This window comes from Oryza sativa, chromosome 6 (genome assembly GCF_034140825.1).
Source record: "Oryza sativa Japonica Group chromosome 6, ASM3414082v1".
Lineage (NCBI taxonomy): Eukaryota > Viridiplantae > Streptophyta > Magnoliopsida > Poales > Poaceae > Oryza > Oryza sativa.
Genome location: NC_089040.1, coordinates 1,989,530 through 2,011,269, shown reverse-complemented (window position 1 = coordinate 2,011,269; position 21,740 = coordinate 1,989,530). Strand labels below are relative to the sequence as shown.

Here is a 21,740-nt window from a genome sequence, read left to right as displayed (position 1 = left end):
GCGCCATTTCGATTCCACCAAGCCCTAGTCCCCGCCACGCCACCGTCCGCCGGCGACGCCCCCACCGCCGGCCGGAGGCGCCATCCCCATCCATGGCGTCCAGGAGAGCAGGGCGGGAGCGGGACCCATGTGCGGATGGGGTATCCCGATCCCCCTTCACGGATGAGGACGTACGAGTGTACAGCGATTCTCGTGGGTATTTCTCCTCCGGGGGGCGCGATGATGATGCCGGGCCATTCCCAACCTCCGATGAACTCTACCACCACTATCGCCCCCGGACGACGCCCAGTGATCCAGTCCCGCCGCCGCTTTCTTCACAGTACGAACACCTCCCTTCGCTTATCTGTTTCTTATTATATCTCGAGGGCATATATTTTCCCTGTGGAGGTTTGTGAAAGTTAGTGGATTTCGATTCAATCGATTGCTTTTTTTTGTGAAGATTGCTTCTCCCAGAAGGGGAAACCAGGACTAGGAGAATATTGATCAGTAGAACTTGATATCTGGGGAAGGGTAGGGAAGAGAGGGGAGGGAGGGTTGTCAATTTTGACAAGTTTTACAAAAAGGTCAAATTGTCAATTTTTCGGATAAATTGGTGTGTAACATATGTGCATTTCTACAAACCAAATGTTGTAACTTGGTTAAAGACTATACATTTCCTAGTGTGTTATCCTCGGATTTGCACAATGATCCTTCTAGAATATCAGCTTTGTAAGATAAACTGTTTGACTGAATATCAACTTTTTAAGATAAATTGTTTGACTCATTGATCTTGCTACTGTAGGTGCTCTTATCCTGAATCTGCACATGCACTGCAAGAACCAGATGTTTTGTCCTTGGGAAAGCTTCTTGATGCTACAACATTGAAAGAATCAATCACTTGCAGTCCCTCTTCCTCCCCGCAGGCCGTATCAAAAGACACCATCAACTCTTCACCATCAGTCCGTTGCCTTTCCTCCCCTGGGTCAATCATTTGGGTTCGGGAACCTCCTGAAGACCGCCTTGGGGTATACCACATTCGGATGGATCGTAGTGGGTCATTCCACATGTATCCTGATCTGGGTGGTCCATTTCAGAGCTTGAATGAAGCTCAAGATGCTATCAGCAGCCATCTTAACAGGATTTATCCACCAGTAAAGTAAGGTTCTTACACTCTATTGTAGCTAACGCTGTTTATTTCCCCTGTGCTTGGATGGTGTTCAGATCATGAATCACAAAATGTAACTGTAGGACCTAACTTGTAGTTTGTACTGTTCACTGGCTGATAAAAAGAAATATTTTGCTAAGTGATGAAAGCAATTGAGCAAGCGAACAGTTTTAGGTAACTATGTTTTTAAGAGGTTGTTAAGCACAAATGACTGCAACAAAAAGATATTATGAAGTTCAGAAGTTGATAAGGCCTAAGCTAGTTGTTGCTTGGTAAGCATCATTTAGGCATGTTCCCCTCAGTTTTTTTTTTGTTTTTTGAGAAAGAGAGAAAAAAACCTTTCCCATTTAAATTACTGAAACGCATATATTTTATATGTTCCCCTCAGGTTAAAATGTTGCAATTGATTCCCAAACCATGGTGGTTCATATCAAAATTGTAGTTTGGTTATTTCTTATCCTCACAGATACATAGAAGTGATCTGTTTTGTCAAAGCAGCATCCAGACAAGTCTTTACAGCATTTCTGGTCAAAACTGCATTATACAACTTAACCATTCACATAGCGTTATTTCACATGCAGTTCGGACTTAAACTGCATTATAGAACTTTGTAACAAGACTACAAGAGTGTGGGTCAAATCCTGTAGCTTACCTCATTTCTCAAGCAGACACAGGGTGCTCCTCCTTCGCCTCATTTGCTGCAGTTGCATTCACCTCTTTAGACGCTTGCAGCAGTTGATCATGGGATGAGCCCTCTTCTTCACCTGCCTCCACTTGAGCTGAACTATTTCTGAATTTATATTAGGTCCTGTTTTTATATGATCCATAGTGAATAATGGCGGTTCCAGTTGGATCACATTATTCTAGTTCCTATCTAGGAATAGATAGCTTGTTTCCCAGCTAGCTTTGATGTGCCAGAGGCTAAGTGTGATTCCACGGCACTTACGTATACCTTTCAAATTATGAAGTTTTGTGCTTCTTCTATGTTGATAACTGCGAAATTATGCTAGTGTTTTGTTGTTTCAAATCATATGCATGTTGAACTTTCTATTAGATAACATTTACACATTCTCTAAACATTGAACTAAATTGCTGGTACACATTCTCTAACAATGCCTTTGCAACCCCCACATTGTACTATATTCATTGTGCCTTGTACTAATGATATAGTCTGATCTGATCTGAGTTAGGTTCCAAGAGCGACCTGGGGAGTCATATGTGGACAGGATGATAAGGGAAAAGCTTTATTGGCCTGATGGCACTAGGAAGAAATGTTCCAAAGCACAGGCATTTGAGAATGTCAAAAATATGATGAATCAACTAGCTAAGGTGATATTAGACATGTATAATGATGATCAAAATTTTTTGGAGGTTTGTTCTTGCTCTCGCTTTATGTCTATCATTCTCGCTTTGGTGGTGTCTAATTGATGTCACACTTGCCGATCTTATTCTATTTCTCATTGTAGGATCTTTCCTATGAGCTTAAAGAGGTCGTTAGCTTCGAACCAATATTTGAGAGTCATAGGTGGTTTGATCATATAAATTTCACTGCAAACACTAAAGGATCTAAAGGGCTAGATCGTGACCATCTATTCTTTGCTGAAGCAATGTCTCTAGAAGGACAAAAGGATTATGTGGTCACTTGCTGCTCTTTGATAAGTTCTAATGACAATGGTAAGCTGTACCCGTCTTAACTTTTGTGGACTTGGGTTCATACTTCATAATTTGTATATACTCATAAACCTGGGAGAAACATTTGGTTTTTCATGTTTAATAATCTGTTTTTTCATAGCTTCTTGCATTTTTTTTCCTTTTACCTTCATTAGCTCAACTTGAATTTAAGATATTTTCATATATATAATTGCTGCCTAACTGAATAACTGATGGTGTGTCTGTCATTTGACGAAACGATCTATTTCTTTCTAAGGTAACTGCTATACCTGCAAGTTTGGGAACAGAAGTATGAAGCACCCAAATGATGTCAATTCATATGTTGGCGGCCACTGTTATATCACTGGGATATATGACACTGAAGTGTCGAGTGACTCTGAAGAGGTCAGAGGATCCATCTTTTCCTCCTTATTTTCATTAATGCATATACTGCGCTTCATTGTGAATGACATGTTTTCTGCCACTGGATTGACAGGATGAGGATGCAGAGGAACAGAGGTTAAGAAAAATGTATCAGGTATATCCGTATATGTCATGTTTCTGGCTGAGTATGTGTTCTTTTTCTCAATTAATGTTGATTGCTCTCTCGTGTTTTTCTTAGGATCTTGATGATCCAGGTGTATGGGAAGAGCTCTTTGATTGAGATCATGTCAGTTGCAACTGGAACGGATTTATAATTAACATATTTTATGCCATGCAACCATGTTAGTGACACAGTTTTCTGCCCCTTGATTGACAGGACGAGGATGCAGAGGAGCAAAGGCTAAGAAAAATGTATCAGGTACGCGACCTTATTTCAGACATAGCGTTATTATATGCATACAGTATAGTGTCTTTTTTTTTCTTCTCAAAATTGATGATTGCTCTCTAATGTTTTTCTTAGGATCTTGATGACCCAGGTGTGTGGGAAGAGCTTTTTGGTTGAGGTCATGTCAGTTGCAACATGGAGGGTGCAATATAACTAGACTGTTTTATAATTAACATAATGTTATACAATGTTACTATTTTTTATCTGGATTGTTGCCAGGAACCAGGGACCAAATGCACCTGGAACCTTAACTTGACTTTTGGCTTAGAGGCTACCTACTTGGGATCCTACAGGAAGAAATTGCATGAAAAATAACAGAATTAGGGGAATTTAAAGTGCGCTGCAAGACAAAGAACAAGTGTAGAACTAGGGTTTATATTCTTCGATAGATGCAAAGGGGGATCGGATCGGCTTATATAGATTCTGCCGCCACGAATAGGGACAAACCCAGCTCAGTTCATTAGCTCGCTTAAGACGTATCTTACGGTAAACAGTAATTACTGAAAGAAAACAAGGACGTTCGATCTACATTAGCGAAACGGTATCAGCTCATCTCAGCCGTCCATTTCCTTCTTTCTTCCTGTTTTTTCTCTTCGTTGTTTCAGCTTCAGATATACAGACCAGATATGCAATTTTCAGAGATTTGACTATTGTAAAATTTTGACGAACATTGATGAAGATAACAAATTTGAAAGAATAATCAACAAAATTTTGAAACGAATTAATCACCACGTCCTTTTAAGGCTTCAGACTTGAGTGTACTAGCTCGATCGTATAGTTGCTTCACTGCACTGAGCTAGTACTATCTAGCCGGAGCCCAGCGCTGCCGTTGAGGCGTTGAGCACCATGGCTCCAAGAGCAAGACATACGAGTATAATGCTATTCCAGTAAGCACGGAGTGACCTTGCCGGAATAGAAGGGTAACACAAGATTTGCAAAATCCCTATTTCTTTCCCTTAACAAATTCCGGGTCCACTTGCTTCCGTCAAAAACAGGTGTAATCGATTCATTCGATCAAAAAAAAAAGCAGGGGCCAAAAAAACCTAAATAGCAGAGGTAAAATCACAATTAGATATGAAAATAGGGATTGCTCCTTTAGGTTCGGTTGGGCCTTTTTAAGGATGGAGGGAGTACTACGCATACAGTAATTTGTTCAGAACACGGTAACGATTCCGATTCCCTCACGTTAATTGTCCAGTGAAGAAGATGCATATAAATCGCCCCCAATCCCGTGCTCGCTTAAACTAATTTTGTTAGCCAAATACCGTCTTAACTGTACATTGAGTATCCCTCAAAAAAAAAAAAAACTGTACATTGAGTATAATCATGGATCACCAGAGCCCGGATCTTCATCCTAAGTAAGTCCATCTTCAAACTGCATTTAATTATGATCTGCCTATCTTTATATAAGTGCATTGTAGGAGTTTTTGCATGTGGTGGCTAGCTTGATTTCTCTCAAATTATTGTTAAACCTTCATATAAATCGACCCCAATCCGTGAAACCAAGCGCATACACTGCTTATTTTTTTCGTCTCCTCCATGCTCCTGCTAGTTAGGTTAATTTAGCAAATACACTGTAGCAATCAAGCGGCTCCATCGAGCGACATAATTAAGAAACCAAATAGAAATCGATCGATAGGCATATTTCTCATGGAACAGCAAGACACCAGATCGTCCTCATCATATGCAAGAGGACTCGATCCAGTCATGCAAATTTTAGTATGGGCCGAGCCCAATTCCGGCCCAATAGTCACTTGTGTTGGCCACTTCGCCTTGCGCCATTTCGATTCCACCAAGCCCTAGTCCCCGCCACGCCACCGTCCGCCGGCAACGCCCCCGCCGCCGGCCGGCGGCCGGCGCCATCCCCATCCATGGCGTCCAGGACAGCAGGGCGGGAGCGGGACCCGTGTGAGGATGAGGAGGTACGAGTGTACAGCGATTCTCGTGGGTATTTCGCCTCCGGGGGGCGCGATGTTGATGTCGGGCCGTTCCCAACCTCCGATGAACTCTACGCCGCACTCGACCACCACTATCACCTCCGGTCGAAGCCCTGTGATCCAGCCCCGCTGCCGACACAGTACGAACACCACCTCAACCCTCCTCCCTCCTCCCTATCTTTCTCTGTCGATGAACAAGGTTGATGAAAGGGCTTGCATTTGGATTCAATCCTATTATTTATCATTTATGTTTCTGAGGATTGATGGTTCCCCAGACACTTTCTATAATGAGGTGATGATCAATCACGAGACAAATTGCACACCCTTCTTATATTTGGGGAGGGGAGGGGAGGGGTGGGAATGTAGGATACTCGATGAAAGTCATTCCTTTTGTCGGTTTAGAGGGGAGGGGAGGGGAGAGGCAGGATACTTGAATTCCTTTTGTCGGCTTATATATAGTTAAAAATAGAACTAACGGCACTATAAATTGGTGTATTACATAGGTTCACTTCTACTAAACTGATGCCGCAATTCGGTAAAAGGCTATATCTTTTCGAGTCATTTTAGAAAACAGATCAATATTTCCTAGTATGTTAACCTGGCATTTGTGCAATGGTCATTCTGGAATATCGACTTTGTAAGATACTTTTATTGTACTAATTGATCGAATATTGGCTTTGCAAGATACTTTGTTGTACTAATTGATCTTGTTCACTGCAGGTGTGAGGGCCTTTTGAGAGGTGCATCTGAGCCTGAATCTGCACAGGCACTGCAGGAACCAGATGTTTTGTCCGTGGGGGAGCTTCTTGGCGCTATAGCATTGAAAGAACCAATTATTTCCAGTCCCTCTTCCTCCCCACAGGCAGTACCAGAAGACAACATTGACGCTGTACCATCAGGGTGCTGCCTTTCCTCATCCCCTGGGTCAGTCATTTGGGTTCACAAACCTCCTGAAGGCCGCCGCGGGTCATACCACATTCGAATGGATCGTAGTGGGCTGTTCCACACGTATCCTGATATGGGTGGTCCATTTCTCAGCTTAAATGAAGCTCAAGACGCTTTCACTAGCCATCTTAACATCCTATATCCTCCATTAAAGTAAGATACCTGCATATCCTCTTTTTATTTCCATGTGCTTGGTATGCGATTTTATATCTACAAATAGAACAATGCCATGCTAAGGTGGATAAAATTTGCCAAGAAACAATTTTAGGCAACTTGATTGCACTTGTTTTCACCTGAGAATACTTGGAATAGAAGAAAATTTGCAAAGTAAGACCTGATTGCACAAGTTTTCATCCAAGAATATTTTAATTTCGCTTGCAGCATTCCAGTGTGTACAGTTAAGTATAGCTTATATCGCACCTAGTGCCTTAGATGCTGAACAAGACTGATTGTCAGTTTGCCACAAGAATTAGTCAATTCACTGGTAACAACAGGGCAAAAACACCAGTCTGTGTTAGGAATTTAAATAGGGAAATGCTTTAAAGATTGATAAATCTAAATCCAATAGCCATGCACACCTTATCTACCTCGAAACTAGTTAAGTTAGTTATGCGTAATTTTAAATGGGTGTGCCTCTTTTCTGTTGTCGACTACCAGAAACTATGCTAGTGTTTTGTTGTTTCATATGTATATTAAAACTTCTATTAAACACTCTTTACACAAACTCCTAAGCCTCAACTCGCTAAACTGTTGGTACATTTTGCTATCTAAAAATTACCTAACAATATATCTGCAACCCCCTATTATTTTTTTTACCTATAGTTCACTTCACCTTATACTAATAATGGGTTGTTCTGATTTGAGCTAGGTTTGAGGAGCGGGATGGGGAGTCTATTGTGGACATGATGGTACGCAAAATCCTTTATTTTCCTGATGGAACTAGGAGGAGGTACTCCAAATCACAAGTAACGCAGGATGTGCATAATGATATGCGCCAATTGGCTCGGGTGATATTAGACATGTATAATGACGATCACAGTCTTTTAGGGGTCTGTTCTCCCGATCTCTAGCGTTACTATCCCATCATTCTTATTGTATTCTGATTCTTAATTCTATTTTCAGGGTCTTGCATACGAGCTCAAAGATGTCATTCACTTTCAACCAATTATGGAGAGCTGTACGTGGTTTGACCATTTAAATTTCACGGCATTGACCAAAGGAGATAATGAATTGGATTATCAAATTCATCTGTTCTTTGCTGAATTGATGTGTTTGGTAGGACAAAAGGATTATATTGTCACTTGTTGCTGTGCACTTAAATCTGATGACAATGGTAATTGTTCCCTTGTATTCAGTTAACTTTTATGGGGTTGGTTCACAATATCTCTATACTCATGTAGTTTTGAGAAACATTGGCTATGTATGTCTACAATATTATATATTGCATTCTATGTCGTTTGCATCATTTGGATTAGGCCACCACGTTTATGTATGTGTAAATTATACGGCCACTGATTACTTCAAAAGTATGTACATTGCAGATTCAGGTTCGCGCTAACTGGATTTATATGTTACCTCACGTTTTACATTTGTTATTTTGAAACTGGTGGATTCCTTGTGGCCTATATTCATTAATGCATGTTTCTTTACCTTCACTTGCCTAACTGTTCGTTAGGAAATATTTATTTAATTTGATGCCTAACAGATGGAACAACAGTTGATTGACAAGTTGTATTATTTCTTTCTTATTAAGGTAATTGCTATAACTGCAAGCTTCAGAATGTTAATTTGAAGCACCCAAATGATACTAACCAATATGCTGGTGGACATGAGTATCTTTGTGGAATTTATGACACCGAAGAGATGAGCGAGTCTGAAGATGTGTGATAAGCCCATCTTTCCACCCCTCTTTTTTTTTTCTGTCTATAGCATGTAGGCATATGCTATGCTTCATTGCCAGTGGCATACTGACATGCTTCTGATGCTCCTTTCACAGGAAGAAAAAGAGGAGCAGAGGATAAGAAAACTTTACGAGGTATATTTGTACTATATGAAATGTTTCATACTGTATATTGTTACACATGTAATATGGTGCTAGTTACTCTCGTGATGGTCCATTGATGTTTGTTTGCTGTTGCCTTTTCCTTAGGATCTTGAGGAACCAGGTTTGCATGAAAAACTTTTTGGTGATGTAGAGGAAACAGGTTTACAGGAAGAACTTTTTGGTTGAGGTGGAATGGGAGCGGGAGTACGTACTCCTAATGAGTATAGAACCATTTTTATGCTACCGTGTCTGTGTTGTAGTAGTGCGTTTTCATGTTATTTAGGAATTTGTGGAGTTTTGGTTATTATGTAGTACAACCTGCCATTTTACTATAATACTATATGGTACGTGACTTCTGTGTCTCAACAGCATCAGACTAACGCTGTCCATTGCTCGTTTATACCGTGGTGTGAAACTATTGAGTTCCAGGCCTTCGCCTGGTTGAGTGGTTGTGCTGGTTGATCTTCGAATTTTAGCTTTACCTGTTAAAGGAGGATTATGATGTTTTTTCAATGGCTATCTTGGAAAGTATAGTGGTTTTGGAATGGTCCTGTGCAAGCAAAATAACTCTTCTGTTCTATTTCTAGATTGTTTAGTAAGTACTAAGGCTTTTAATTACTTCAGTGGCCAATTTTTAAATTTTGATTTGCTCAGAGCATGGCTAAGATTCCTAAAAATCTCTTTCCTAAATCTTTTTTAAGATTCTCTAAAGAGGATTTAAGGATTAAAAATATACTATTTTCCAATAGATAGTCTATTTACTCCCTCCGGACTGATAATACTTGTCGTTTTAGATAAGGATAAGATCAAACTTTAGAATATTTGATTATGAATCATTTTAAAAATATTTGTCTTTCAAATATGGTGACTACATGTATAGATTAATCTTATAAAGTACTTTGCTTTTATACATATTACAATGAAAAATAATGATCGAAGTTATTTTTTGGAGACCGTGCCCTTGTCCAAAACGGCAAGTATTATCAATCCGGAGAGAGTAACTCTTACAGTGCGCCTTATCAGATTTTACCATTCTTACAGGGGTAAACGCCTCATTCAATAGAAAAAAGTGGGAGAAAAACGAAAACCCTAGAAAACGAGGGTAAAATCAATATTGGATATGAAAGTAGGGGTATGAACGAAATTGTCCCTTAGCGAAACCATACATCCGTATAGTCATAGGACCTAATTTAACCTGTTTTTGTAAGTTAAAGGGTTAAGATATCTGTATTATGGTTTATGAATGTCGATTTAACTCCGCGTAAAGGTGAGGGAAGAAAGTTGGACTTATTTTCAACTCTTTTAGGCCCACAATACCTTGGCGGGCTTTTAATTAGGAAACCATGGACCCCCAGACAATAATATCAGGCCCAATCGGCCTACTACCCGTCTCCCCTACATATTCTGCTAATCTTTCGGATGAATTTTCAAGTTGATGAAACGATCCGATTCATTTATGGAGTCAAGCTCGTGAATTTGTGATAAATATCGGACTCGACATGCATGTGGTTCGTTAATTACTCTACGTTATACGGTATATACGTACAGTTTATTAGATTCATATATATAGCCCGATTACGATTCCTTCACGGTTTCTAGCGAGGCATCTGTATATAATAAATCAAGCAGAGCAGAACGTTTCAATTGATTAATAATTAATAATTGTCGTCTTAATTCCTCGACTATTAGCTGCGATCGAGATCGAGATATTCCTCGGCTAGCTGCCGCAAAAAAACATCGTCATGGAACACCGGTACGTACTCGATCGATCGATCTCTGCATGGACCTAGCATGTTGCAACTTTATTTATTTTTTTCCTTTCTATTTTCTTTTCGAAGATGCAACAGGCTTGGTTATCGATATATTAGAAGGACATAGTTTTTTTATACACCTAACAAGTTAATTATGAACTGATTTATCCAATGGTATAATCTTCTTAATTACGTGCTTTAGATATGATTTTCAGCAAGAAACATATCTAAAACTGCAAACTATAAGGATTTTTTAATCCAAAATACAACGAATTTCTTCAGGTAAATAATATGTGGTGCAGCTTATACTGGAAAAATGAAAATTGAAAAATATCATTAAGAGTCGGTATTAAATATATAGTTTTAATTGTTGGTACATAGACAACCTACCCAGCGAGCGTGCCAATTTATTCTAGCAGCATGGGCCGAATTAAAGCGAAGATTGTAAACACAAACTTAGATGGGTTCATTAGTTACAAACTTAATCTAATATCACAAAATAATTAATTGCATGATCCCGGTTTGTTAGGGGTCGCCTAATATATACTATTGTTAAATGATCTTTGATACCTTAATGGATTAAAACAAGTAAAAAACTAAAAAAAATCCGAAACCCAAGAAACAAAACACGACCCTTTTTTTTTAAAGAAAAGGAAGAAATAGTGAGCTGCATTTTAGGGAGGAAAATAGTTGTGGGCTACTGGGCCATCCTCCAAATGGGCTCTCTGGGCCCATAACTCTTAACAGCATCATCCACTAGGCCGGTTTGGGCTATTTTGTCCCCACGAAACCCTATTCCCCGCCACCCGTCGTCTTCCTCCTCCTCCTCCCCGGTTCGCCGGCGACGCCCTCACCACCGGTGGCCGGTGGGCGGTGGCGCCAACCCCCATCCATGGACCCTCCACGGAGGCAACGCCGCGTGTCTAGGAGGGCTCGGATGGCCCCGCCCCCTCTGCACGTCGAACTGCCCTTCATGGATCGGCAAATACTAGTCTCACGCAATTCTCGCGGGTATTTCGCCTTGGGATACAGTCTTCCCGGCGAGCCGTTCCCAAGCTTGCATGAGCTCTTGGGCGCAATCTATGACCACTATCACCCCCAGAGGGAGTCCCGTGATCCAGCCCCGCCGCCCCTGCTTCCACAGTACGGCCATCACCTCCTCTCACCTCACTCTGTTCTCTCTTTCTAACTGTAACTGGTACTTGTGTTGAAGTTGCTCAAGAACCAACCAGAAAATTTCCTCCTTGGAGGAGTTGCTTGATTATTGCTTCCAGTTCAGTTCGTCTTCCTCACCATCTATTTGCTGCTCGGACAACCCTCTTGGATGAGTCAATTTCGGTCTGGGGACAGGGACTGAGCCAATTCATACGAATGCACGGGGGGGATTTGGGTTCTTTTGTTGGGGGAAAAAAGAGAACTGTGAATCAAGTGGCTAAATGGGCATATCGTGAAATAGGTCCAGCTCTAGAGCGCAAAATTATTGATTGCAAATGTTAGGTGTCTCAAATCTTACCAGGGCATTGCTTTCAAAACAATTATTTTTCTCACTGGAAAATTTACATATGTATTCTGATGCCGATTTCACTACTGACGGCAGAGGGTAGTATGTTGTTTTTTAGCCCCAGCCATTAGCATGTTTCTCCCTGACTTGGCATAGCACAGTGAATGTGCTTTTAGGTATATAATAGTGTATGCTACTCCAATGATTTGTGGTCAATTGGTAATACAAATGTCACTTCAAATCCCAAGCTTTTGATTGTGCTACAACAAAACTGGTCATTCCAATGACTTGCACTTAAAAAAAAGTTTTTTTTTTTTGCTTGTCCCCCACCCTCCATAATTAATTGCATCCCAATTAACAGTCTTTTCATCCGGTAAGATTACTGCTGTTCTGACCATGACACTTGTTGTACCTCCCTAGATATCCTCTTATTGTTCTCAGTTCATGAACTCAACCTGTCAGGCTGTTACCTACATGCCCTATTCTCCTCAATTTACCTGTTGCGACATCACTCATCATGGTTGCCCTGAGAAATCTTTCTGTTGCAGAACCATGCCTGCTAGTTTTACAGTGTATCAAAGTGCTTGAGCAGTGAAAGATGGCACATCAAGCAACACACTGTTTATTTTATGAAAAGAAAAATCATGATGTGTGTACCGGTGTACGGGGTTAAGGAATAAAGATCTTTGAGCTTTTGATGGTTTAAAAGTGTGAGCTAGCCTAAAGGAGTTGTGTTGATTTAGTTTGAGTTTTGTTGTAGCATTATGTACTTTCAGGTCATTCTGGAATGGCATTAATAGAATTGTCTTTATGCATTCAATATCCAAAAAATAATTATATGTAATATTGGGCTTGTTCTAATTTAGGTGTGAGGAGCATGTTGAAGGCAATACTCAGCTTTCATTAGAACAAACGCTTGAAGAACCAGAAGTTGCAACCATGGAGGAGTCGCCTGAACCTACAACATTAGGAGATCCATTTACTGCTACTACCTCTTCCTTACCATCCGCACCACATGGCACTAGCGAGGTCTCACCATCATCAAGGCTCCGCCATCACACTTCTCCTGAATCAACCATTTGGACAAGAGACCCTGCTGACTGGCCATGGATATATCACATTAGGATGGATCGTGGAGGATCTTTTCACACATATCCTGCTCTAGATGGACCATTTCTGAACTTATATGAAGCTGAGGATGCTATCAATCGTCATCTTGAGAGCCTGAAGTGTCCAATGTAAGGTTTTTCTAAACCTGGTTCTAGCTTATTATTTGTCCCTTTTTTGTGTACTGCACTTGCTATACACTATTTAACAGTCCTAGGTCAATTAGCCCTACGAAACGAGTAAAAGATGAATTACAAACTGAACAAAAGTGCCTCACTTAGTCACTTATAGATAGCTCAGAAACTGAAAAAATTATGGTCTCCAAAATCCATCATTTCTGATTGAGTTTGTTAGCACAACTAGAAACATAACAAGAAAGTTCACCAAGTAAGCATAAACCCCGCTTGTTTTATGGTCAGCTAGTAAAAAGATCCTGCAAATGAAAACATTGGAACATTTCCTGTAAAAAAAAAGCATTGCCATGCGAAGAACCTATTCCTATCCACAAGCAAAAAAGGAGTTGGGATGTAAAATATAAAGGATGAAGACTTCTTACACTTTAACTTATGATCATGGAAATTTGTTTAGAAAATAGCCAATTCAACCCTGTAGTTTCAAAATTTGAGAAGTGATATCATTTGTTTGTTGACAACTATAGTACTTTATATGCCTCACTTCAGACGTACATCTTCCTAATCATTAGTTTGTGTGATTCCAATTAGGTTCAAGGAGCAAGATGGAGTTTCTCCTGTGGAGAGGATGATACAAAAATCACTTTATTGGCCTGATGGTACTAGAAAGAAATATTCCAGATCACAAGCTAGTCAAAACGTTGATAAGAGAAGACGTCAAATGGTTCAAGTGCTATTAGACAAGTATAATGATGATCATGACCTTGTTGAGGTTTGCTTATCTTCTCATCCTCACTCTTTTTCTGATTGCGTGGATTACAAGTCTTGGAGATAAAACACTTTGTAAATTTTATCCTGTTGTTGTTTGTTGTAGGATCTTGCTTATGAGCTTCAAGATGTTGTTCACTATCAATTGATTGTTGAGGGAATTAAGTGGTTCAATCACTTCAATTTCACAGCAAAGACCAGTGGAGCTGATATTGACAATTTATTTTTTGCTGAAGTGATGTCTTCGCAAGGGGAGGAAGATTGGGTAGTGACTTGTTGCTGCTTGATTAAATCTGCTGATAATGGTATGCCCTACTTGTACTAAAATAAATGCTCCTGTTTTTTTTACACAAATTAAATGCTCCTGTTAATGGGCATATATTATTATAAGGAACAATGTTAAATTTCATATGTCATGTGTCATTTTTGGTTAGCCTATGGAAATCCTGGCAGCCATGTCCCATCCAACCCCATCCACTCAACCAAACACACCCTTAATAACTATTTGAAGAGACCACTTTTACAAACATATGAGTTATTAACAACCAAAAGATTGGTTTTAGTGCATTTTTCTGTTCCATGCTAATTGAATTTACTGATACAAGTGATACAATTACTTTTAAGATGGTTGCCAATTGTATGGTGTGCACTTGTCTTTTTCATTCCATATACTATCATTATGTAATACATATGTTGTTTCTTGAGTTGGTGGATTATTTGTGTTGTGTGTATTTGATTGCTCAATTCTATTAAGGTAGATAGCATCTTTTACTTTTTTTTAATTCCCAACTGGTGACTTGATAGCCAATTATCTGACAAATAGACATATTCAGGTATCTGCTATGGTTGCAAGAACGATCGAAATCTGGATATGAAGCACCCAAATGATAGCGATACATATGTGGGCGGTCACAAGGACATAGTTATGCCATTTGAAACTGAAAATTGGACTGAATCTGAATCTGATGATGATGAGGTGTGATTATTTGTTTTCCTTCTTTTTTATGATAATCAGTTAAACAAAAATTTGTGTTTCATTGTTAATGAATGACAATAATTTCCATTTCCACAGGATGAGGAAGAGGAAGTGAAGGCGAGTAGGATAAGAAGGATGATTGAGGTTTGCTGTGTTCTTTATTAAATTTTATGCATTTAAATATAATTTCTCAATTGTTGACTAATTGTTATCATGATTGGATTAGGGTCTTGATGATTCAGATGAACCAGAAGATATTTTTGATCCAGTTTTCAAGCCATGAGTTGGAACTGCATCTTTACATTTCTACACTATTAACCTATCTTAAGTTTATTTAAACATAAATTTTGAGTTTCAAATTTTAGAATAGAGTAACGGAATGTAAATTCTCATGTATGCGTTGACATATAACCTTACACCTCGTCGTCCATTTCTGCCTACCGTGGCTTTGGTTCTTAATGGATGGTCGTAATGGTGTAGTGTTTTATTTGAAATGTTTTTTTTCTTGGACATCCCATGAGCTGATGAGTATGGCATGATGGCACGCTTCTGAGCTCCTAAACAGTGTGATTTTTGAAAAAAAAAAGTTCTACATAAATTTCTTAAAACAGTCTTAAATCCATTTTTCTTTAACTTGATAATAGTTAAGTCATTCGACTGTAAGGATCATGCATATTTTGATTTATGCTGAAACAGCAAAATATATCCAGAGTAGTTCTTCAGTGGCATGATAGTTTAGAAAATAGGTAGGCCATAATATACTGATACCTACATAGAAAACAGACAGAGAACTTTGTTAACTGGTGTGATATACTTGTAATAAACTGTGGAACTTCTTGTCAGTGTTTCATACATTGTGCATGAATGTAAGAAGTCAGCTCAGGGTGCATTTCTGTAACACGTGAATCAAACACGATCATCTTATCCCACAACAATAACGGATACACTAGTAGTAAAATTTAGTGAACCAAACAGGTCTTCACTTTATAGAAACCATATGACTTTTTACACAGCAATGCGACAAAAGGAAAACAGAAACTGATCAGTTTGCTAAAGATGTTGGACACAGCAAACTGCATCATGAAACAACAGCAATTAGATTTGACCACAACCCAGGAGGCAACCTGCATTATGAAACAGAAGCAGCTACTATTATAGCCCAAAACTTTGAAGCCACTGCCAATTATGAAATAGTAACTTACATCCATGTGTACCACTACCAGTTACACCATTGAAAACCTCTAAAGTCACCAGCAGCATCCTGCTAGTGCCAGCGCCTTGACACATCATTCTGCATAATTGCCAAAAATCAATCAATGGCAAATGTGAAAAATTACTGAGGTGAGATCAGACGGTTCTTTACTGAGAAAAAAAACAGGAGCTTTTTTTTAGCACTACAGGCTAGGCTGCATTTTCAAAAAGACACATCACAGCAATACAGCTGCCACCCCGACCACCGCAAAACTATTTCCCTTCCGAACATTTATTTCTATTTGTAAATAATGTTATTATTGGCCTCAATGAAACCTTCACTTGGATCATTTCGTTCCTTTACTTTCTCTCTTCTTCGAGAATTGTGTTAACCATTTCTCAACATGGGCCTCTATATTCCAGTCTGAAATCAAATACATAACTTTCTCAAAACACAATTTTCATATTTAAACATGGATTCAAGTGTAGTTGAGTTCTCGTGTCAATTTGCAAAGAAGCATGATCCAAGAGGGTTATTTCCAAAGATCTAACTACTACAAAAAAAAACTGACATTTCCAGACTGGACTCACCAAAATCCTCTCCAGGTTACATACAAGGATCCTAATGTTAAATGATCGGACAAAGTTCTCCTACTTAAAAGCCAATCCATAAAGAATCCTATGCTATATAATAGAATTTAAAAATAGAAGTCTATCTGAACAAACTTATGTGCTTTGTTCATCTTCACTTCTAACAATACTAAAATCACCCCTACAGATACAGGGTAGTTATTTTTATTGCAGATCTGGACCAACTCAATAAGGAATATGGTCTTTCGTATGTCCTAAGTTGCTCCCTTTATCAATTGACCCCCTCCTAGATCTTATGAGCAAACCAAAACCTTCATCCACAATTTCAATTGGTAAGCTAGTAAAATTTAGAGAAGCAAACTGCAGATCACATTTTGTATTTCTAGCCATGGAGAAACAGGTATTCACTTTATAAAAACCATATGACTTTTACATAGCATGTAACAAAAGGAAAACAGAAACTAATCTGTCTGCTAAAGATGTTAGATACAGCCAACTGCCACCTGGCCAACCGCATAGCACATTCTTTTTTTTTTTTTTTTGTACATGCAAAAACAGGAGAATGCAGCAGTAATAAGATTTGGACACAGGCCCACAGCCCAGGACAGAACCTGCATTATGAAACAGAAGAAGCTATATTATTGCCCAAACCTCTGAAGCCACTGCCAATTATGAAATAATTTACATTGTTTAGAGCCACTGCCAATTCTCCATCCATGTGTACCAGTTCACCACTGAAAACCTCTACCAGCAGCATCCTGCTAGTGCTAGCACTGACAAAGCATTCTGCATAATTGCCCAAAAATCAAGTCATTGACAAACATGAAAATTGCTGAGGTGAGATCAGACAGTTTTGTACTGACTACTGAGAAAAACAGGAGCCTTTTTTATACCACTACAGGCTAGGCTGCATTTCAAAGAGACACATTACAGCAATACAGCTGCCACCCCAACCACTGCAAACTCTTCTCTTTCTGATTTAAAAACTTTCCAGCCCAGGTCATGAGCATTTGCTGGGAAGTTAGGGATGCCAAATGAAATTGAACAGACGAACTTGCTAGAGGGCCTGTGAAAATAGATGGTTGAATATTTCAACATTCCCACAATACTGACAATGCTCATTGCCCTGCAAACTTCTCCTAACTAGATTATAGTTTAAGAGAATACAAATGTCTGGTTACTAACCAGAGAAACATGGTATCTGAAGTGGCTATTTAGTTCATACGGAAATGGTATTTTCTGAACTTTGGGAGCTTCAAGGATGTACTGAAATAAGCCCTCTTGGCCCCAAAGTCGCAAATTAATTAGGTTCGTAAGTTTCAGACCAGCCCCTTTCCATCCTACCCACGTACATCTATTTGTAAATATGTTGTATTACCGGCCTCAATGAAACCTTCACTTTGGATCATTTTGTCCCTTTCTTTCTCTCTTCTCTGAGAGCTGTGCGAAACATTTCTCAACATGAACCTCTCTGTTCCTGACTGATACACACAAAACTAAAACATCACAATGTTTGTCTAAAACATCAATTTGTCTTAACAAATTTTGTTTTACTTCATTATACTTTCCTTCAAACCGATTAATATAACTTTTTACACAAACACATTATTTAAGCCTTCTCAGTTGTGCCTGCCATTGATCAAATATTACTGGTCCCTGAGACAGGCTGACATAAACTGAAAATCAAATAAAAAACTTTCCCAAAACAATTGTGTTTTGGGAAAGTTCATATTTAAAATGTGGATTCAACTGCAGTTGAGTTATAGTGTCAATTTAGTGAAGAAGCATGATCTAAGAGGGTTCTTTCCAAAGATCTACTACCTCCGTTTCAGGTTATAAGATTTTCTAGCATTGTCCACGTTCATATAGATGCTAATGAATCTAGGCACACATATGTCTAGATTCATTAACATATATATGAATGTGGGCAATGCTAGAAAGTCTTATAATATGAAACGGAGGAAGTAACTACTAAAAATGAAAATTGATATTTCCAGACAGGACGCATCAAAATCCTATTCAGGCTACATACAAGGATCCTAATGGTTAAATGCTATTAGACGGTGTAAAATGTCTCCTACTTAAAAGCCAATCTATAATCAATCTTAGGCTCTACAGCAGAATTTTAAAAGAAAAGTCCATCTGAACAAACTTCCAGGCTTTGCTCATCTTCACTTCTAACAATACTAAAATTACTCCCTACGGATGCAGCGTATTATTACATATCTGGACTAACTCAGTAAGGAATTTTCTATTTCCATTTTACTAAGCTGCTCCATAAACAACTACTAAGTTACACTCAATATACTGTCTTCTTTAATGATTAAAAAAAATCACAAAAACTCACCATCTCAATGCCAAGCAAATCTTGCCATTCACATTTTAAGCAGAGTTGAAGAGAACTCATGTACTATGGTTCCCTGCTAACCAGTGATCAAGTTTCTCCTGTCAGTTCTCCAAGAAATTGTCATGGCAGTGCTGGAAGCCATGGAAAGACAGCCACAGGTTCAGAGTAAGAAACTAAGAATACAGAGGAAACAGCAAGAGTGGAAAAGAATGATAATTTGAATTCGGGACATGATGGGTCTTGTAATATAAGAGAGCATGAGTTTGGTGGGGAGTAGCCATGTAGGCCCAAATTGGAGGCAACAAAGAAGAGATATTGTGTAGTACATTGTGGACAAAATGGAAATTCTAACCCCCTACCTACTGTTGTTCTTTCTCTTTACACTTTCTCTAGATCCCCAAATGCTTGGCATGTTCATAATGTTATCGTAGCAAGTAGACTGTTCATGGTATATTATGAGTTATATTCTGTTTTTTCCTTTCCTTTTTAACTTTGGGCCCACCCCTGGTGACCCTCCCCCCTTGGTTTCTTACTTGCTTACCAGGGGAAGCTGCTCTCATTCAAAGTACTATCATTTACTTCCTCAAGGTGAATTTCATCATCTACATTGTCTGCAATAAGCTCCTCTGTGACATTTCAGTACCAAGGTCAACTTGATCTGAGTCGCAGGGATGCTTATGCTGGGGTTGTTTAACTGTACTCATTTACAAGTTTACCCTTGTTTGCTCAATGATGTTCATCATTTCCACAGGTTGCATACTCTGAGACCCACTGCCACCCTTAATTTCTAAACATCTAACACGGACAATAAGAAATCATTAGAAGTAGAGAGCAAAGCAAACTGAAATAGATGTACCTGCTTCTAGCTCTAGATCCTTCTTCCTTGCCATTTCTTTTGCTTCATCTATCAATTGACTTCCTCCTAGAGCCTCTGAGCAAACCCAAACTTTCTTTCACAGTTTCACATCCTTAACAACTATATCACTTTTCACATGTTGTACTCTCTTGTCAGAAGATACAATAACATAGTTGTCCACTCGTCCTCCTCAAATCGCTTCTGCATTGATGAACAACAGCTATCAAGCACCACTGTTGTTCCTAGTTTAGCTGAAAGGAGTTGGAATCTTGAGATGCACAATATCGTCACTCGCAGTGAAGTATAGTTAGAGCCTATCATTGGGCTATTCAAAAGAACTCTGCAACATTCCCCTCTTTTGAGTTTTGAGCATGCAACTCAAATTGCTACATGTCCCTTCTGAAAGAAAAACTCAAACTGCAATGTTTCTTTACTCAAAGAAAAGAGAAGTTACCCTCTTCTGAAAGAAGATATCCCCCTCCGATGTACTTATTCTTCTCCATCTGAGGCGACACACAAGAGATAAATACTATCAACTGCTACACAAGGAGAAGAAAGAAGAAAGAAAACCGGTACAAAGAACGCGCGGGTCAGTTGCATTTGCATCGGGAACAGAACAAATTTGCAAGAACAAGAACAAGCTTGGGTCGTAAAAGTGCAAAAGCAAACTGAAACACAATGCGTCAGTCGGGAGAATACCCTAGCTCCCGCTCCTGCGGTGACGGCGCTGCGATTCCCCCCAAATTGCAGGCTGCACTCGCACTCGCACTCGCACTCGCAGAAGCAGACAAGCAGTTCCGCTTCCGCCGCCGCCTGCGGTGCGCAGGCGAGGAGAGCGACGAATTGGAGAAATTGATTTTAAAAACTTGGAGGTGGTTTTTGCATATATTCTCTGTGGCCTGTGTGGGTGCGGGTGGGACCGTGGGTGGTGGCCACCTGAACCTGAAGGAAGAAATCTTGGCCTTTCCTTTCTCATCCGACGGACACCATTGCTTGGAGCTCACCATCTTCTTCCTCCTCGCGTATATATCGTCGTCGTCTTCCTCTCGCTTGTTGCTTTACCACCTGAGACTCAAAGAGAGAGAGAGAGAGAGAAAGAGAGAGAGAGAGAGACCACCTCTCTCTGTGCTGCGTCCACCCAGCGCGGCGGCGGTGAGCTCATCGGCGCCGCCGCCGCCTCGGTCGACCACGGGGTCACCACTCCTTCACGTACGCCGGTGTACGGCGGCTCGCTTCGACGGAGCAGGAGCAGGCGCTCCTGACCTGATCATCCGGACATCAAGTAGGTAAAAGAACCCAACTTTGCACCCTAGCACATGATTAAAATGCGTCTTTGATGCGTTCTGCGCGTAAAAAACGAAGCTTTTTTTTTTCTCTTCTGTGTCCGTCCGCGTGTATGTGTTTTGAATCAAATCCGGCCTCAAGAAACCAGCGGTGTTTGCAGGGACGAGCTCAGGCAGGGCAGGATCGATCGGATCGTGATTCATTTGGTTTCTTCAGATCGTGTCTCTGCTCCCACGCACACTAGCTCCACACTTGACACCACTCAACGCGCGCGGCGCCAAGATAATCCTCCTCCTCCTCCTCAATTCCTCATCGTGCTCATCAATCTGTTCCCGACCTCATACGGACATCAAGTATGTAAAAAGGCCCAACTTTGCACCCTAATATACATCATAAAATTGCATTTCTGATGTGTTGTGTACGTAAAAGACGAAGCTTTATTGATGCAGTGCGTACTTTGAAACAAATCCTCAACCAGGAACTGCCATACTTACTTGTAGATTGTTCAGTTAGTCAGTAATTCTTGATTATTACATGGTTTAGTGGTATACTATGTCGTGATAAATTAATTTGTTCATCGGGGCATTCACCTACAGCTCAGTAAATCAGGACAGAGGAGGAGCCCATGATGCTTGACCCTTTTACTATACTTCCATTGTCTAGCCTTGTCTACACTACTTTATCACCT

At 39.9% G+C, this 21,740-nt stretch overlaps 3 protein-coding genes and 1 long non-coding RNA gene across 4 annotated transcripts; 3 read left to right on the top strand and 1 right to left on the bottom strand.

Annotated features, from left to right (window-relative positions):
• On the top strand, positions 1-3,952 carry LOC9272651 (uncharacterized). The gene is made up of 9 exons (XM_015786136.3): positions 1-319; positions 782-1,135; positions 2,335-2,515; positions 2,611-2,818; positions 3,072-3,199; positions 3,291-3,332; positions 3,417-3,464; positions 3,555-3,596; positions 3,699-3,952. The coding sequence occupies exons 1-7, from the start codon at positions 93-95 to the stop codon at positions 3,456-3,458; spliced, it is 1,182 nt and encodes a 393-aa protein (XP_015641622.1). The 5' UTR covers positions 1-92; the 3' UTR covers positions 3,459-3,464; positions 3,555-3,596; positions 3,699-3,952.
• Positions 3,953-5,368: 1,416 nt separating this feature from the next.
• On the top strand, positions 5,369-9,024 carry LOC9266746 (uncharacterized). The gene is made up of 7 exons (XM_015786272.2): positions 5,369-5,700; positions 6,281-6,658; positions 7,374-7,554; positions 7,628-7,838; positions 8,259-8,386; positions 8,502-8,540; positions 8,655-9,024. The coding sequence occupies exons 1-7, from the start codon at positions 5,495-5,497 to the stop codon at positions 8,733-8,735; spliced, it is 1,224 nt and encodes a 407-aa protein (XP_015641758.1). The 5' UTR covers positions 5,369-5,494; the 3' UTR covers positions 8,736-9,024.
• Positions 9,025-11,104: 2,080 nt separating this feature from the next.
• On the top strand, positions 11,105-15,293 carry LOC4340029 (uncharacterized). Its single transcript, XM_015787561.3, has 7 exons — positions 11,105-11,443; positions 12,668-13,039; positions 13,631-13,811; positions 13,914-14,112; positions 14,641-14,783; positions 14,880-14,927; positions 15,010-15,293. The coding sequence occupies exons 1-7, from the start codon at positions 11,193-11,195 to the stop codon at positions 15,064-15,066; spliced, it is 1,251 nt and encodes a 416-aa protein (XP_015643047.1). The 5' UTR covers positions 11,105-11,192; the 3' UTR covers positions 15,067-15,293.
• Positions 15,294-16,948: 1,655 nt separating this feature from the next.
• LOC9269570 (uncharacterized) lies at positions 16,949-20,628 on the bottom strand. Its single transcript, XR_010742158.1, has 6 exons — positions 20,468-20,628; positions 20,223-20,271; positions 19,769-19,969; positions 18,913-19,043; positions 17,251-17,351; positions 16,949-17,176 (listed from the first exon to the last, which is right to left on the bottom strand). It is a non-coding gene; the product is annotated as an uncharacterized lncRNA (long non-coding RNA).
• Between the last annotated feature and the right edge of the window lie 1,112 nt (positions 20,629-21,740).

Excerpts from the sequence above, each read along its gene's own strand:
- LOC9272651 (XM_015786136.3), top strand. The coding sequence starts at position 93 with ATGGCGTCCAGGAGAGCAGGGCGGGAGCGGGACCCATGTGCGGATGGG. Across the intron at positions 2,819-3,071 it reads GATAAGTTCTAATGACAATG|GTAACTGCTATACCTGCAAG; the intron begins GTAAGCTGTACC and ends TTTCTTTCTAAG. Across the intron at positions 3,333-3,416 it reads GGTTAAGAAAAATGTATCAG|GATCTTGATGATCCAGGTGT; the intron begins GTATATCCGTAT and ends TGTTTTTCTTAG.
- LOC9266746 (XM_015786272.2), top strand. The coding sequence starts at position 5,495 with ATGGCGTCCAGGACAGCAGGGCGGGAGCGGGACCCGTGTGAGGATGAG. Across the intron at positions 7,555-7,627 it reads ACGATCACAGTCTTTTAGGG|GGTCTTGCATACGAGCTCAA; the intron begins GTCTGTTCTCCC and ends TTCTATTTTCAG. Across the intron at positions 7,839-8,258 it reads ACTTAAATCTGATGACAATG|GTAATTGCTATAACTGCAAG; the intron begins GTAATTGTTCCC and ends TTTCTTATTAAG.
- LOC4340029 (XM_015787561.3), top strand. The coding sequence starts at position 11,193 with ATGGACCCTCCACGGAGGCAACGCCGCGTGTCTAGGAGGGCTCGGATG. Across the intron at positions 14,113-14,640 it reads GATTAAATCTGCTGATAATG|GTATCTGCTATGGTTGCAAG; the intron begins GTATGCCCTACT and ends AGACATATTCAG. Across the intron at positions 14,928-15,009 it reads GGATAAGAAGGATGATTGAG|GGTCTTGATGATTCAGATGA; the intron begins GTTTGCTGTGTT and ends TGATTGGATTAG.